General features: G+C 40.6%; 1 protein-coding gene across 1 annotated transcript in view; it reads left to right on the top strand.

Moving 5' to 3' along the window:
- Positions 1 to 17,178, top strand: part of Nr5a2 (nuclear receptor subfamily 5 group A member 2) — a 134,525-nt gene extending 117,347 nt beyond the window's left edge. The window contains exon 7 of the mRNA XM_004659534.2: positions 15,463 to 17,178. Coding sequence (XP_004659591.2) covers positions 15,463 to 15,710 — 248 coding nt within the window. The 3' untranslated portion in view covers positions 15,711 to 17,178. The remainder of the gene's footprint in view (positions 1 to 15,462) is intronic.
- The last annotated feature ends 1,635 nt before the right edge of the window (positions 17,179 to 18,813 follow it).

Below are 18,813 nucleotides of genomic sequence, written 5' to 3'. Positions count from 1 at the left end.
ACTTGGTAGTGACTGGGCTGGAAGGATTTGAGAGGAGTGGTGAATGCTTATCGAATAGGTATTAGACTTGTGCTCCACCTAGACATTGGGTAATTGGAACAGTGGAGAGAGCAAGCTAAGTTATAAGTATTGTGAGCTTAAGATGCCACCCAGCCATCACGACAGAGATGTACTGTAAGCAACCCTTTATCTAAAACCTAGTGAAGTCATATCTGGCCACCTACCAGAAGGAGCTAATGGAAAGAGTTGGTTAAGGTATTGACTGATGGAGGGAAATGTTCTACATGCAGAAAGGTCCAAGGTTCAAGAAACACAGACATGTCTGATACTACAATGAAAGCACCCATCCAAAATTCCTGCTTGAATCTGTTATCTCAAAAAGTACAAGGTACACTCAAGTTTGGGTTGGTGTGTGCGTTGTTTTTTTTTTAAGTTTGTTTTGTTTTGCTTGCTGTTATAAAAACAATTCTTTGCAAAAAACAACAATAAAGTCTACATGTCAGAGGTAGATAAAAGAGAAAGAAGAGATGCTGATTTAGAATATGGGAGAAATTGTTGACATTTGTTGAGGTCTTCTGAGCTGAGCACTGACAGAGGCCTGAGGATCCTGCTGCAAGGACCAAGTCTGTCTTTAGAGCTTCCATTGAAAGGCCACGTGAGGCAGGCAACTGTGAAACCAGACCAGCATCCTTCACTTCATGTACTAAGTTTAAAAGCTAATTTTAAAATGATAGTGTTATCTAAATTAACAAAAGAACTAGACTAGCGTGCATATATTTTTTTTTTCCTTTTTTGCTGTGCTAGAGATTGAGCTCAGGGTCTTACACATGTCAGGCAAGCTCTGCAGCACAGCCACAGCCCTAACAAAATTTTAATTATGCAAAATGCAAACAGAATTCATCATCTTAATCATTCTGTGTTTAAACTTATGTGACAGTCTTATTTTCTTTATCTTTACTAATGGTTAGGTTGTATTTTTTGCCTTGTTTTAAAGAGTGGATTTAGGTTCAAAGCAAAATTGAGCAGAAAGTATAGACTTCTTACATTCCTTATCTTCTCATAGTCAGAGCCTCCCTCATCACCAAAGTTCCATCCCGGGGTCGTACATTGCTTAGTTGAAGGAGATTCCTGACAAGCTACTGTCACCCGTGCTGTGTGCTCACATTGGGGTTCACATCTGGTGGTGTACATTCTATGTCTTTGGACCAGTGTCTAATAACATGGATCCCTCCTTGCAGGGTCCTGCAGCATCCTTCCACCGCCCTAGAACTCTGCTCTCCTGCTCGTTCGTTCCATCTCTCCCTCAGCCTGGCAACCACTGACTTTGCAGTCTCTCTCACAGCTTGTCATACTCTTGGAGTCATGGAGTATGCTGCAATTTGTAATTCACAGTGAAGGTCCCTCCCTGGCTTTTGGGGCTTAATAACTCCTTCCTTCCTTTTGTTTTTGTTGTTCAAGGGAAGGTCTTACTCTAACCCAGGCTGAACTGGAATTCACTATGTAGTCTCAGGCTAGGTTTGAACTCACCACGATCCTCCTACCTTTGCCTCCTCAGTGCTGGCATTAAAGATGTGTGCTACTATGCCCAGTGATAGCTCATTTCTTTTTGGCAGTGAGTGTTTCATTGTCTGAGCATACCAAAGTTTGTTTATCCAGTCACGTCTTAATGGCTGTCTTGATTGCTTCCATGTTTAGGCAATAATAATATTTTGTATTAACATAAATTTTCAGTTTAGCCACTCTTTTTGTTTTGATTAAAACAAGTATTATTTTGTAGCCTAAGCTGGCCTCAAACTCAAGATCTTCCTGCCTTAACATCTCTTGTGCTGGGATTACAGGCACCACTGTGCTGGAGCCCATGATTTACCTACTTATTTATTTTGAGTGAAAGAAAAAGAATGGGTGAGCCAAGGCCTCCTACTGTTACAAACAAACTCCAGAAACATGTGTTACTTTATGCATCTGGCTTTACATGGATACTGGGGACTCAAACTCAGACCATTAGACTTTGCAAATAAACACCTTCAACCAATGAACCACCTTTCCTGCCCATGTATATATTTCAAACTGTATGTGTGTGTGTGTAGTGCTATTAGGAAGAAGGATGTGTGTGATGTATGAATATGTATGTGCAGATGCACTTACTGGTGTTTGGAACCAGAGGAGAATGTACAGTGCAGGATGTCCTTCCCCTCTTACATATTTCCTTGAGACAGAATCTCTCTGAACTTGGATCTCCAGGATCTTGTTGTTCCCCGCCCCCCATAAGCCCCAGCTGTTCCCAGGACTGGCTGTGTGGCCATAGCCCACTATTTACACGGGCCTGGGGTCCTGGACTCAGTCCCTCATGCCTGTGGCAAGTACTCTTACCTGCTGAAACATCGCCCCAGGCCTTTTTTAAAGAAAGATAGATCCATCGATAGTACCCAGGTAAATGTTGGCCATTGTGGTTTGTGCCTGTAACCCCAGTTCTGAAGATGGGGGTCTCACAGGTGGACCCCTAGAGCCTACTGGCTAGCCAATCTAACTTAACTGATGAGCTCTAAGACAGCGAGAGACCCCATCTCAAAAAGAGGCAGATAGCATGCCTGAGGATGTCCTCAGGTTGTCCGGGTTGTCCTCTGGCCTCCACATGCACACATATGCACATGCATACATGCACGTGTACCACACACACATATGCAAGCCACAAAAAGGCAGATAGAGGGAGCAGAGTAATTTGAGAGCAACACAGAGCTTCAGAAAGTATGGTCAGCAAAATCTTTGAGGAGGTGACTGTGAGGAACTGAATTGCACATGTCAGGGGCTAGGGGAACCATCCAGAATTACAGAACAGCAGTGGGAAAGTCCTGAGGCAGGAACAAGGGTATACTAATGAAGCCGAAGGAAAGACCAGAGTTCAGATGGAGTGAGCTAGTCCTTTGCTCTCAGGGGAGACTGTGATAGAGAATGAACTATTGCTCTGTTCAGTGTTCCAGGGATGCCATGTTGGTAAGATGCCTGATGTGGCACAGCACATGGGAGCTAGGTCAGTAACTCTTTCGCAGGTTCTGGGTTTATCATCAAAGAAGCTGCATAGCATCCTGGAAGAGAAGAAGCTACTTTAATGTGAATGAGTTCAGTTACCAAATCACAGCTAAATACTGAATAATATTAGAACTAATTTATTACTAATTTATAATTTAAAGGTCAAAAACCTTTGTGTAGAGTTGGAAGCAACATCCAGACAGGTAAGCACAAAAACAGATGATGCTTATGGCCTGACATAGAGCAGTGTTTAGAGCTTGTTTCCTAACAAGCATCAGATCCAGTGTCTTCTTTTCAAAACTTGTACTCATAATCTCACAGAATGTTAGGGCTGTGGACAACAATAGAGATCTTCAAGTCCAGCTCCTACTGCCCACAGACACGAAAACTTGCGTCCTCCTAGTGGCCTGTCATCTCAGTGAGAGACAGCACAGAAGAGATGTCAAGACAAGCAATCAAGGAGTAGTGCTCCTTCCTACTGGGAACTCCGCTGCCACTCTCTCTAAGATGGACGGTAGAGCATACACTATTAAAGATGCCATTTTCTGGCCATCCATGTTCCCTGAGCCCTCGTATCTGGGTTCTGTGCCAGACCCCAGATCTAGAACTTTTTTAAATTTTTAAAAAAATATTTATTGGGCCTGGAGAGATAGCTTGGTGGCTAAGGTGCTGGCCTGCAAAGCCTAAAGACCCAGGTTTGATTCACCAGTACCCATGGAAGCCAGATGGATGAGGTGGCCCATATGTCTGGAGTTTGTTTTCAGTGGCTGGAGGCCCTGGCACACCAATTCTTATTCCCGGTATTTGTCACTCTTCTCTCTATCTCTGCTTACAAACAAATAAATAAATTTTAGAGCTGGGTGTGGTGGTACACACCTTTAATTCCAGCACTTGGGAGGTAGAGGTAGGAGTATATCTGAAAGTTTGAGGCCACCCTGAGACTACATAGTGAATTCCAGATCAGCCTGAGCTAGAGTGAGATCCTACCTTGAAAAACCAAAAATAATAATAAGTTTTTAAAAATAATTTATTTGCAAGGAGGGTGAGAGAGAGAGAGAGGGAGAGAGAATGGGCATGTCAGGGCTCTAGCCACTGCAAATGAACTCCAGATCCATGTGTCATTTTGTGCATCTGGCTTTACAAGGGTACTGCAAAAATCAAGCCCAGGTCATTAGGCTTTACAGTGAAGCACCTTAACTGCTAAGCCATCTCTCCAACCCAGATCTATAGCATTTTATGCAGACTGCTATATATACATTGTGGACATCAGAGCTCAGAATTTAATTTAAAAAGAATGCAAAGTGCTTACCTGAAACTTGAGGCTTGGTCATGATGCATTTCTGGCATATTTGTTGATTGAGAATGGGATAAATTTATAAGTATTCACTCTGCCTTCCATCAATTTTGGAAAATATACCATGAGAGATTCTGTTTTGTTTATGGAAAGCCATAATGGGAACCTCTCAGTGCCTGATACTACCTACACAAGACCATCATAATAGGAGGAAAAGATGATGACATCAATTTATTTATTTATTTACTTATGTATTTATCAGAGAAAGAGAGAGAGAAGGGGCATGCCAGGGCCTCCAGCCACTGTAAACGAACTCCAGATGCATGTGTCCCCTTGTGCATCCGGCTAACGTGGGTCCTGGGGAATTGAACCTGGATCCTTTGGCTTTGCAGGCAAATGCCTTAACCACTAAGCCATCCTTCCAGCCCTGTGACTCATATTTGTAATGCTGTGTTATATTTAAAATGGTAAAGTTAGCCGGGTGTGGTGGCACATACCTTTAATCCCAGCACTCGGGAGGCAGAGGTAGGAGAATCGCTGTGAGTTCAAGGCCACCCTGAGACTCCATAGTGAGTTCCAGGTAAGTCTGGGCTAGAGTGAGACCCTACCTCGAAAAACAAAAAAATAAATAAAATAATAATAATAATAAATTTAAAAATAAATAAATACAATGGTAAAGTTCCTTCAGCCTCACCAGGAGCTAGTTCTGTAACACACCTGTGTAGTACACAGTGTTTGATGATCGTTCATGAACATTCAATGAGATACTTTCAAAAGTGAACCATTTGATAGACCAGGACGTCACATTCTGCGCCTCCAGCAGGTGACAAAAACTTGGGAATTTTGACAGTAGGGGAAAAGCTATGAGTTGAACATCATGAACCCGGCAGGCCCCATGCTGTAAGGGAAGTCCTGTGGTGGGGGGGGGGGGTTGATGGCATTAGGGTGAGGCTTTTCTACTTTTGACTTGTGTTGAACCCCCAAGCCCCAGATTTTGTGTCTTTTTTTCCTGCTGGAAAGTAGAAATATAAATGTCTCACAAGATTCTCAAGAGGATTAAATGAGAAATCATATATATATATATATATATATGTGTGTGTGTGTGTGTGTGTGTGTGTGTGTGTGTGTGTGTGTGTTTGTTTATTTATTTATTTATTTATTTATTTATATCCCACTGATTAGGGTTAGTCTCTTCTTCATTTCCCTGGATCTAACTGGGATCTTGGAAAACTCATGTAAGCTGAGTGTTAATTTCATACTGCCTGTAATACCTTCTCAAGACAGAATCCCTTATGAGAGATCCTTCTGTGGAGCCCCATCCAGGTTCTCTTCCAGGCATTCTCACCTTCCTTCTGATGAGTTCCAAATCTGGGCCATCAGGCAATGCCTCTCTGCCAAAATCTGCCTCTTATTTATTTCTGACCATTTCCTAGAATGTTCTCATAATGTCACAAGTGCTCCTTAAACTCACCTTGGCTCGACCTAAACTTAATCCTAATCCCTCTCTTTGTACCTTAATGTTGGCTATCACCTTGCTTCCTTAATATAGTCCTGGAAGCCACTGGGACTAGCTCTGTCTCTGTTAACCCTTTCAGGTCCATCTCTACTCCCATGATGACTGTATCTCCTGGGTTCCCCAGTGGCCTTCTGCCTGGTCTACTTTGTGAACCTGTCCCCTCCTGTCTTTCCTTTACATACCAATCCCTTCTCCATACTTTTAGCAATGTGTCCTTCCAAAATCAGAAAGCAGATTATTTTCTCCTTTCCTATAGCCTTCCTGCACTTCTGCATGGCTTTCAAGCTGCCTGACACATGATGCCTGGCTATGCACATTATACCCACCTCTGTCTGGATCACCTGCTCTACCCCACACAAGTTACCCTGCTTAACAGTATTCTGTGGATCTCTTCCTGCAGACCAGCTCGGGAACTATGTATATGGGACACTGTCTTCAAGACATGTGATTTGGAGGGATTTTATTTGGTTTTTTCCCATGTTCTGATTAGCTCTCTTCTACAGATATTTCTGAACTTGTCAAGCCTCACCTCCACCAGGATCCTTTGATTCCATCCAATGTGGCCCCAAGGCATCCACTGCTTCTCTAGATCACCTGACACTAAGACTGATTTTTCTCTCTGTGTCTTCAACATCTACTCAGGGTTATTTGAATGAATGAATGAGTGAGTGAATGAATTCATGCATTGTGTATCCATGAAGGTACGAAGGCAAGCTAGAATGCTTTGTAGACTACAGCCCCACCCCAATCAGTTATAAGTTATTTTCACAAACATGAAGAGTGCATATGTTTTCATGTAGACATTTTTGTTCACAGCAACTCCTAAGGGTTGCATTTCTTGTTACTAATTTGCCATGAAGGCACTCAATTGTGTGTTCTAGTTGGTAAAAATTGCTCTTCAGCTAATAAGCATATAAACACATGGCTGTATTATGGAAAGCGGTTTCTAGGGATGAATTTAAAAATCTCAAGTTTCAGGACTTACTAGAAACTGAGGATGGAATCTGATTTTAGGCATCTACATCAAAAATAATTCTCTCCTCCCGTCCCCAACTCTTAAGCAGCCCAGAGTTCATTTATATTTCCTTAATACCTTATTCAAGAGAGGCAGAGAAAAAGCGGGAGAAAGGGTGTGTGTGTATGGGTGCACTATGGCCTCTAGTCATGCAAATGAGCTCCAGATGCATGCTCCACTTTGTGCCTCTGGCTTATGTGGGTACTGAGGAATTGAACCAGGGCCATTAGGCTTTGCAAGCAAGTACATTAACCACCAAGCCATCTCTCCAGCCCTTGTTTGTTTGTGTTTTAAGTGAGTTTTGTTCATATGAGAACTAGCTTGTTCCTCTCCAGCTTCCAAAAGTTCTTACAAAATTATTTATATGAATTACTCAAATTTATCCCCTTAAAATCCTTTCAAAAATTAATTACAGAACATTTTCTACCATTCTGTATCAAAGGCAAAGCCTTTTGCAGACAGATTGTGTGCCAATTTGTAGACTTTCGTCCCTCCCAAAGCCTCAAGAAAAAGAAACATTGCCTAGGTGCAAAATAGTCTGTCTTTCCCTGACCTTTATGCCTTTTGAAAGATTATATAGTATTTTCTTCCAGCATCTTAGCAAAAAGGCCCCCACCTGTTCCCTTGATCAGCAAAGGACTCATTGTGGAAAACTATGTGGGATGGGAAGGTTTCTGGCTGCTTTCTTGTGCCAGTGACCAGGGAGACCCAGATAAGAATCTCCATCTTCAGACACAGCTGAACACCACAGAAGACAGAGAAGTCAGCGCTGTAATATATTCAAGAAGACCTAAGGGTTTACTTTCCAATGAGGATGGAAAACATCTGAGCACCCCACTGTGAGCTTATCGTAATGCTGCTTCATAGAAAAAGTTGGTAATTAGTCCCTGAGTGAATAAAGTAGAATAGATGATAAGAGACGGGATACTTAGAGGGGAAGCACAAAATGCTCTTGCCAGTCATCAAATTTTAAAGGCTATAGAGAAAGGGTTGGGGATGCCTCTGTTTACGTACAATTTCCAATGCAGCATCATTAACCAGTGTTCTTAAATTGTATGAAAATGAAGGTTATATAAATTTCAAAGGAGGATACAGAGTGCCAAATGCAAGAAACATTGAGGTCAGGCATAAAATGCTGCAAAGCTGGTGGGAATTTTGGCTTCACATCACTCTCTCTTCCTCTAGCTGGGGGGCTGTTGCTAAAATCCAGATGTAGCATAATGCTGGTTAGTGTGGCACCCAAATGAAAGATTTTAAAAGTGTGTATTTCTGAGTACTTCGTAACCTGTAATCATGTGTCCAGATCTTGTTTCCTTATGTCATTTAATATCAAGTCATCTATGATTATCTGCTGTTGCAGAGTCTAGTTAAGACTTCCAAGTGTGTCAACTACCGTTATCTAGGGGTATGGCTTGTCTAGGGAAAGTGACATCCAAGAGAAAAATATTTGTGATTTTAAATTTCTATTTAAATTTACTGCATCTTGAAATTTTCATGAAAGAGCGTAAATTTACATAAAAACTAATTCAATGAATATTGTCAGAACACAAGTTTCTGGACTCTTCACATAAAGAAAATAAACATGAACTAGCTAAAAGAACATTCTGGATCACCTGGGAAGAGGTGTTTTCATGTATATTTTGGCACTTACCTTCTCAGTTGCTTTTAGGTACTTGTGAGCTCTTCTCTGTGAAGTATTTAAAGTGATAGGAAAATCAAGGTTTACCTATCAGGCCCTGAGACTCAAGAGGGACAGGACTCCAGGGGAATATGACATCCCCAATAGGAATGCAGGCAATCTTCCCAGAGCAACGCTGAATAGGCATAATCCCCATTTGAAAAACATGTACAGTAAATCTCATTATTTGCACCACAAAAGTGAACAAAGCCAAGCATGGTGGTGCCCACCTTTTAATCCCAGCACCTGGGAGGCTGAGGTAGTAGTATCACCAGTTCAAGGCCAGCCAGCCTGGGTCTACAGAGTGAGTTCCAGTTCAGCCTGTGTTAGAGTGATACCCTACCTCAAAAAACACACATATACACAAAAAGTTAACATTAGTCTAGAATACACTGTTACTTTCAAAATAGTATTTATTTTTTTTAATTTTTATTAACATTTTCCATGATTATAAAAAAATATCCCATGGTAATACCCTCCCTTCCCCACCCACACTTTCCCCTTTGAAATTCTATTCTCCATCATATTACCTCCCCATCTCAATCATTCTACTTACATATATACAATACCAACCTATTAAGTACCTTCCTCCCTTCCTTTCTCTTCCCATTATTCAAAATATTTTATTTCATGGAAAGACATACATAACAAATTTTTCAAAATTAGGAAGAAAGATGATTGGCTTACATGATCATGTAACAGGTCACTTCACAATTATAGATATACCAATCTTGAGGAAAAAATATACATACCACCAATATAAAGTAATAGCAATTAGTACATTTTCTGATGTTGTCTTGAGCATGTATAGCCCTTGCCTCACAAGTCTGCAGTCTTTGTGGGAAAAGGACAGTTAAACAGATGAAACCAGCTTACAAGTGGGCTAATGAGCAATGGTCCAGCAACCACTATCCAGTAAGTGAAGTCAGTCAAAGCAAAAATTATTTTTTTTTTTTGAAACAGGGTCTCACTGTATCCCAGGATGGTCTGGATTTCACAATCCTCTTGCTTCAGCTTCCTAAGCCCTGGGATTACAAGTATATGCCACCATGCCTGGCTTTCCTTTGCCTTTTTTTTTTTTTTTAATCCAAGGAGTGAGAGAGAAAGAATGGGCACACCAGGGCCTCTAGCCATTGCAAACAAAATCCAGGCATGAGCCACTTTGTGCATCTGGCTTTACATGGGTACTGAGGAACCAAACCTGGGTCCTTTGGCTTTGCAGGCAAGTGCCTTAATGACTGACCCATCTCTTCAGCCCTCCTTTGCTTTTTTGACCTCATAGCTTAAGTATCAGAATCATGGCCACCTACATAGACATATCACAGCCAGGTTCACATTGCTGGGAAATCACCCGACCAAGAGTAGCTTGTGGAGAGAAAAGGTTCATTTTGGCTTACAGACTCAAAGAGGAAGCTCCATGATGGCATAAGCAGAGGGTGGGCATCACCCGCTGGCCAACATAAGGTAGACAATAGCAACAGGAGAATATGCCAAACACTGACAAGGGGAAACTAGCTATAAAACCCATTAACCTGCCCTACCAATACACTGCTTCCAAGAGACATCAATTCCCAAATCTCCATTAGCTGGGAACCTAGCATTCAGAACTCCTAAGTTTATGGGGGACACCTGAATCAAACCACCACATTCTGCCCCTGGCCCCCATAAACTGATAACCATACATGATCATCCAATTTTAAAAGTCCCTATAGTTTTCATCAATGATGTTCAAACATCCCTATAATCCAAGGTCTTTTAACTGAGCCATAATTCAAAAAAAAAAAAAAAAAAAACCCAAAACCCACAAACATTCAGACTACAAAATATGGCATTGGGCATAGCAAAGAAATATTCAAACAATACAAAATTTAAAACAACCAGGGCAAACATCAAACTCTAGTTCCAAGTCCAACAACTCTAGCCAATATCCAATAATCCCAACTAGAAACAAATTTTTGGAGTTCTGATTTCACCCCTCCAGCTAGGCTACTCACAGTCCTGGAAAACTTTATCCAGGGCCAACACCTGGCCTTGGCAGTCATCTCGTCGTCCTGGCATCTCCACTGTGTCTCCACTGCAATCCCAAAGTTCATCCTCGTGGCTCCATCAGGTCTCCATGCAGGCAACCAGCAAACCTGATTCACACTGCCCATGGCCATTTCGAAAACACAAGACCTTGTTGCAAACTCAATGACCGTCTCTTTCCTGAATTTCTTGTACTCCACAATACCAGATAGGGTGCCAATTTGTTAATCCAGGGGGGAATAAAGCAGACTTTGAGGAACAGGACACTCCTTGAGCACTCAAGCCCCTTCAAAAGAGCCTACATTTTTCCTGTTTCCCCCATGCACGTCAGCTGGCCCAATCTCAAAGATCGTAATCTCTCAATTGCAGCTGAATGGGCAGCAGTTCAGGCCCAAAGATGTCATTTTGTTCTCTGCCATATCCCACTGCTCACACTAGTCCCTTTCTCACAAAGCAGCCCTGCACAAGTTCTCAAGACACAGGCATGACAGCAAGCCTCTGACACAAACTGATTCAAGCCCAGTCCAGGCAAAGCTCTTTCTCACCCTCATAAGCCAAACCTTACAGTCCATAATTCTTACTGCATTCAGGTCTCTCAGCTCTGACCAGAACAGTCCATCAAGCTGTAACTTACAGCACTTCAAGGTGTCTCTGAGGCCAAGGTTTCAAATCCTTCCACATTCCTCTTGAAAAGGTACACAGTCATGTGGCAGAAAATGACCCCACTCCTCAGCATCAACATTAAAGTTATAGTCAGGTTCACATTTCTGGCAGAAATCACCCAACCAAGAGCAGCTTGTGGTGGGGGGTGACAGGTATATTTTGGCTTACAGACTTGAGGGGAAAACTCCACAATGGCAGAGGAAAATGATGGCACAAGCAGAGTGTGGACATCACCCCTTGGCCAACATAAAGTGGACAACAGCAACAGGAGGGTGTGCCAAACACTGGCAAGGGGAAACTGGCTATAAAACCCACAAGCCCACCCCCAACAATACACTGCCTCTAGGAGACATTAATTCCCAAATCTCCATCAGCTGGGAACCTAGCATTCAGAACAAATAAATTTATGGGGGACACCTGAATCAAAGCACCACAACAAAGAAACAGAGTAAGCACTAAGCAAGTTCTTTGGAACACTTAGCAGCATATGTTTTATTTTTTAATGCTACATTCTTTGAAATAGCTTAATGGGTAGGGGATGGGGATATGGCTGAGAAGGAAAAATATTGGCCAAATGAACATGAGGACCCAAGTTTTGATCCCTAGCATCCACATGAAATGGCAGGCACATCTGCATGTTCCTATGATCCTTACGCTGGGGAGGTAGAGGCAGAGTTATCCCTGCACTTGGCTTGCTGACTAACGAGATTCAGTGAAGTACTCTATCTCAAAAAATGAGCTGGAGGGCTGGAGAGATGGCTTAGCAGTTAAGTGCTTGCCTGTGAAGCCTAAGGACCCTAGTTCGAGGCTCGTTTCCCAGGACCCACGTTAGCCAGGTGCACAAGGGGGCACAATTTTTTAAAAAACGAACTGGAGGGCTGGAGAGATGGCTTAGTGGTTAAGCACTTGCCTGTGAAGCCTAAGGAACCCGGTTCAAGGCTCAATTCTCCAGGACCCACGTTAGCCAGATGCACAAGGGTGTGCATGCGTATGGAGTTCATTTGCAGAGGCTAGAGGCCCTGGCGCACCCATTCTCTCTCTCTCTATCTGCCTCTTTCTGTCTCTGTCTGTCACTGTCAAATTAATTAATTAATTAATTTAAAAAAAAAAACGAGCTGGAGAGCAACTGAGAAAAACGCCCAACATTGACCAGTGGTGCCTATGCATGCATCCCTCCACATATATGTGGCCACATACATACAAACATGCATACACATCACACACCCATACACGGACAAAAATACCTTAATGGGATAATTAATTTAGTTATGTGATTTTTAACTCTGGTGTTTATTTTTTATTAGCATACAATTAGGCTTCATTATGGCATTTTTCTTTTTTTTTCTTTTCTTTTTATTATTATGGCATTTTTCAAACAAAATTTTTCTTGTTTTCTCTCCCCCCACTTCCCATCCCTCTTGCCTTCCCTGTATCCTCCACCCACCATAGCTTCCTTTGTATGTTCATGTGACATGCATCCTTTTGCACCCCTCTCCACCCCCACCACCACCGCTTCCCAACACTTCTCGTTCCCCTCTCATCATGGCCAGTCTTGTTTCATAGCCTAGACTACTCTCACATGCCCGTATTTACATGCATACACACATTAGCAATTAGAAAGCCTGTTATCATAGTACTTGGGAGGCTGAAGGAGGAGGACTACAATGAGTTTGAAGCCAGTCTGGAGTTACAGAGTCAGTTCTGAGTCAGCCTGGGCTAGAATGAAACCATTTTCCAATTCTATCCATTTTCTTACAAATTTCATAATTCCATTTTTTCATAGTTGGATAAAATTCTATTGTGTATATATACCAGACTTTCATTACATAGTTATTTAGCTATTATGAATAACTCTTTTCCTTTGGAGAACAAGTGGGATATTTGTCCAGTGTATATGAAATCTATATATTTTCTTCACATAAAGAAAATGGTATGCACATTTAAACTTTAGATAGAAAGGTTCCAGTTTGGACCAGTACTTACAGAAGTTATCCACAATGCTAATCTGGGAACTTTAAGTCACCATTCTATAATAATAATATACAAAAAAAAAACATTACCATCTATTTTCTTTTATGTTTGTTTCAAAAACAACTTTCACAAAGGCTGTTCAGTCACTTTACATTTTTAAAACTATTTTATTTGAGAGAGAAAGAAGCAGATAGAGAGGGTTTCCAGCCATTTGCAAATGAACTCCAGACGCATGTGCCACCTTGTGGATCTGGTTTATGTGGGTACTGGGGAATCAAACCTGAGCCCTTAAGCTTCACAAGCAAGTGCCTTAACCAGTACACCCTCTGTCTGGCCCTACCTTACATGTCATACTGTTCAAACTCCCGTATCCCTGTCCATCTCTGTAACTATTGTTAGCTTTCTGGCTTGTGAGAATCTTTTGCTGTCACATAAAGTAAGACTCCATTTCAAAAATTTTATAGTTATCTTTAAATCACTGTAACATAATACTCATGTAGTGCCACTTGCTCCCACTGATATACAGCATATTGAAGGTATTGCTGGTTGTTTACATTTTATAATTTTGAGCCAGGCTTAACTGTAGATCCATAGCTATATTTACAAATATTTTTAAGTAATTCAAACTCACTTTAAAAATAGTTCATGTAAGATAGATGGAAGGTACTTTGTTAATTGCAAAGTACCATACATATCAAATGCCAGGTGGATACCAACCTCACTGTCCAACTGTTGAAATGACAATACAATGTACAAAGCTAGTCATGGAGAATGTGTTGGTGCCATCATGAATAAGTAATCAAATATCTCTCTGTCTCACTTTGAACTAGGGTATGTTCTCCAACTTGCACATTCTCTATTTATTTCAGTGATAATTCCCCACTGTTTGGAATTTGCGCTAGAGACTTTGTGATAGAGAGATGGGTGTCTTATGTTACCTTATGGCCCAAATGTAAACACTAAAATCATCCTGGACACATTTCAACAGCAAATGAGGGGCAATCTCATTGCAAATTCATTTTAAAGATAACAAAAGGAACATGGACATACACAGAAACCAGTTTAGCCATCTCTAGTGCCTAAAATATTGGACATGAGTTACTTTGGTGACCATTAATTTTCACTTAGCTCATTTAGCTTTTTGCACATTTTATGCATAGTATGTAGTTTACTTCAGATTCTTTCTTATTTATTTTTATCCCATTAGAAAATAAGGGGAGGGGCTGCATCTGTTTACTTTCTGTGTAGGGACGTGTGTAAATACACACATCTGTGTATTTTTTTCCAAGTGGCTTAATATATACACTTTGTATAAAAGTTGTATGGCTAACATAAATAAACTCCAGAAGAGAAATTCCAACATTTGTGTGTGTGTTTGTGTGTGTGTGTGTGTGTGTGTGTGTGTGTGTATCTTTTATGATACTGTCTCTCTCTTATTCAATATTTACAAGGACCTCTAGGGCAGATGTCTTAAAGCAGCTGGATGAGCCCTGGGAGCTGGGTAGGATGAATTGCCCATGCCCAGCTTCGTCTACATGTGGCTCAGAACCAGAAGGAAGAACAGAATCAGACTTACAAAACAACATTCAGGTTAAAGGGCACCAGCCATCCTGGCTTATATCCTGCCTAAAGGACAAGGCTTTCATTTGATAAAGATCATTAGTCACTGAGATATATATTTGAGAGAGTTCCCAGTAGCGAATCTTCAGTTGGCAGTCACTGGAGTGTACCAGATGGTTCATTAGCATAGGCTAGACAAGTCAAAGGCTTTCAGAATCATTTAGAAAATGTCAAACAGAAACAAGAACCCTGTCACTTTTTATTAGAATTAACTACATCACACCCTGGACACAGATTTCACCTTGGGTCAGAAAAATTAATATAGAATGATAGGAATTGTGTAATATACTGGGTTCAGATAGGTCTCCCTCTAGGGACTCATTTGCTGGCAGTCTATTATGATCCCTCTACTTCAGGAATCCTCAAACCTTTCCTTTTGTATGATATGAAAAGAGTTGACCTTGCTCAAAATCCATTGGTGTCTAATTGATTTGAGGTATATGCAGATTTTCAACAAGACATTCTTCTAAAGCTCTTTTGTGGCCATTTTCCCAGGAAGCTTGGTGAGGGGGTCTTATTGACTATTCAGCAGCATATAGAGTATGCTTTATATCAAGAGGAAAACACATGCCTGAGTTGAGCATACTGCTTTAGTAAGCAGGAATTAAAAATCCCATTGAAATCTTGTTTCTTTGTTTGTTTGTTAAATGCAGACGTCAAAAACCTTGAGAACTTCCAGCTGGTGGAAGGCGTCCAGGAGCAGGTCAACGCCGCGCTGCTGGACTACACGATGTGCAACTACCCACAGCAGACGGAGAAATTCGGGCAGCTGCTTCTTCGACTACCAGAAATCCGTGCAATCAGCATGCAGGCCGAAGAATACCTCTACTATAAGCACCTGAACGGGGATGTGCCCTATAATAACCTGCTCATTGAAATGTTGCATGCAAAAAGAGCGTAAGTTACAGCCCCTAGGAGCTTGTTCTTGGGACAAAAATAAGACTGGAGGGAGGGGGAAGAAGAATTAAAAAATACTCTGAACTGCTCCAAGCAACACTCATGAAAAACTTGGTGAAAGATACTGAATTTAAAAAGGTATAAAAATCAAATACTTACTAGCAAATAAGTGATGTATCAGGGTATTTGTTTTGCAAACTGTGAATCAAAGGCTTCACATCCCCAAAGGATTCCTATGAGAGACACTGTCGTGGGACGGACTGAACTCACAGACGGATTCCAACACTGTCAGTACGAACATGGACAGAATGATTCTGTACATTCAGCCTGATCTCTGCTATGAAGAAATTTAGGAAATAACCTGTGTTGTTAATTGGACTTGTCCCATGGGGAATTTGAGCTTACAGAATTCCTCCAGGGTGCAGCTGAACTACAATTCCCACAATGCCTGGGCTGCACCTGTGGCAGCCCCTCCCTCTTCCTCAGAAGGCCTGGCACCTGCCCTGTGATCATGGACTCTGTGCCATGCATCTGTGTTCAGCCACACCCAGTAGTAGCTTCACTAAATCATGAATTCTGAATGTCTGTGTCCTAGACCTGCAAACAGCTAATAAGAACAGTGTATAAATATGTCAGCTTGCCATTTTAAATATGTTCTGATTTGTTTTGTCGTGTGTTCATAATTTAAAAAAAAGAGCAGGCACTATCCCTCTTCTATCTTATATAAGCATTAACTAATATTAAGGGAGATGGCTACCAATTTTTTAAGCAAATGCTCCATCACAAGCAAGCTAAATCTTGTTTCTGCCACTGTTGCTAAAATGTGGCTTTAGCATGGTTGGATTTTATAAGAATTCCTGGCCAAAAGGCTTGCTAGTATACATCCGTCATTTTAGTCATCCAGGGTTGTAGTTCACTTACAAATAAAACACTAAGCATCTTTTTGCTGAGATGTCAAATAGTTACAGTCTAAGTCGTTGCAAAGTCACAGCATTTTAAGCAGAATGGAAAGGAAGGGCGAGCTGAGAAATCAATTGACTCATGGTTCATTGTAGTTACATCAAGCAACTCCTATACTTGGCACAGAAATATCAAGTTTTACATAGGGTCTGGAAAGATAGAAAAGTGATTCAAATCTTCCACAAAGGAGAAAGGAAGAGAGCAATACTGACCTTTCTAAGTCACAGTTCAAAGTCCGCTAGAGAACAAATATTGGAGGACAAAGATTGCAAACGAGCTCTCCAAACAATGCTGTCAGTATTATTAACATGCAATGGCACAGGTATGGAAGTCTGGCCTTACTTCACAATACCAAAATGTAGCTGGGCAGATGTGGATCAACATTTGTTTAAAATAAAGTATTAATACTTTAAAGTCAAATAAAACATAGTGTTTACATTCCTTAGGTCCTGGGGGTGGGGGGAGCTGTGATATTACAAAATAGCAAAAGCAGTAACTTCTTTAATGTTATTTTTCTGGTTAGTAATTATTTTTAACAATACTTAATTATTCTATGTCGTGAGACACTAAAATCAAAAGTGGGAATCTCATTGACTTTAATTTTTTGAGATTACGACAGCACAATCACTTGTAGAAACTGTAAAAAAGGAAAAGTATCTCCTAGTCCCTTAATTTTTTTTCATAAATGTTTCTGGCTTTTGAATAGTTTATTTATATTGTATATCATAGTTACAACTGTAGACAATTATAATGCTAATTTATTGTTCCTTGGTTTCCCCTTTGTATAAGATATAACCAAGACTGAAGAAACCAAATCTATGTGTTTACTGTAGCATGTCTTCAAGTTAGTGGGTATAGTAGGGTCTTAATGAATTAAAATCATCCACTTGATTAAATGTCTATAAATCTCCATGACTCTTCTGTAGTTTATTTAATATCCATTGTAAATTATGTGACTTGTAGCCTTTTCTGTTTTTAAGTAAATTTAACAAGGTGGAATCTTACCTGGTTTTTCTTTAAAACATTGTAAGTTGTATACCAAAGATATTAGTTATGACTTCAGTGTGTACAAAGAGGATTATTCTATTACTTTTATTAATCACCTCCAATGTTTGTTCACATGAAGAATACACATTAGCTGTGCTGGGCATTAACACATGCTCAGTCTTGATCATCTGTGTTATCTTCATGGCACAAAGGACAGTGGGGGAAAAAAAAATCACTAATCAGAGCTCAGATCCAAAGCATTAAAAAGAATGACGGCATCGTTGCTTCCCCCAGTTAAAAACCATGTTGGTTAAAGACATATGGAGAGGAATGGTGTTGTCTATGGTTAATGAAAGCTCTGTCCTGTTTGTCAACATGGATGGAGGCTTTTCTGAGACAAGAAGTTTATTTTATTTGGAGAGTCTTTAACATTGCCAAATATCCATGCTTTCTTATTTTAGCTGTATAGTACTCCCCACTGAATATTAAACCTAAAAAAAAATGTCAAATACTGATATGTTGTTAACCTAGTAGATTTTACCCTGAAAACAGTTAGAGTGACAGGCAACACAAAGTCACATCCGTGCTGCTGGACACCAAGGGCAGAATCTGAAGCATACACCATAGACAGCATCTGTGGCTCATCCAAGGCTGGCCAGTGACATTTTCTGATGTTACTCATTAACCAGTTTGAAACCAGACATTTACTTAGCCAACTGCCTTATCAATTATGGGGTTTATTAGCAAGAGCAGACTTAATAGAAAGGTTACTGGCATACCTTGGTTTATTATAGTTGGTCTATGTTTGTAAACAGACAATCTGTAATGTCTGGACATTTATATTACAGATCATCTGCAGCTGCCTTGGACTTGAATCCATGCAATGTTTAGAGTGTGAAGTTGGTTACTTGTTGACGTTTTCTTACTGTATCAGTGAAATACACATTGTTGTGTCAGTTCTTGCCAGGAATTTCTCAATAAAATGGAATTTTTTTCAGTATTTCAATAAATATTGATATGCCCAGCCTGATATTTTTTAAATCATTTCTGTTGTACTTATTGCATACTAAAACTTCTAGCAATTAAATACTTGGCTAGAAATGGAATGATAAGAAATTCACATGAAGAGACACTTTCCCTCCTAGACATTTTCTCATGCT

The sequence above is a fragment of the Jaculus jaculus genome, chromosome 1 (genome assembly GCF_020740685.1).
Source record: "Jaculus jaculus isolate mJacJac1 chromosome 1, mJacJac1.mat.Y.cur, whole genome shotgun sequence".
Classification (NCBI taxonomy): domain Eukaryota; kingdom Metazoa; phylum Chordata; class Mammalia; order Rodentia; family Dipodidae; genus Jaculus; species Jaculus jaculus.
Note: the sequence above shows the minus strand (reverse complement) of the source record. Positions and strands in the feature narration are given on the sequence as shown.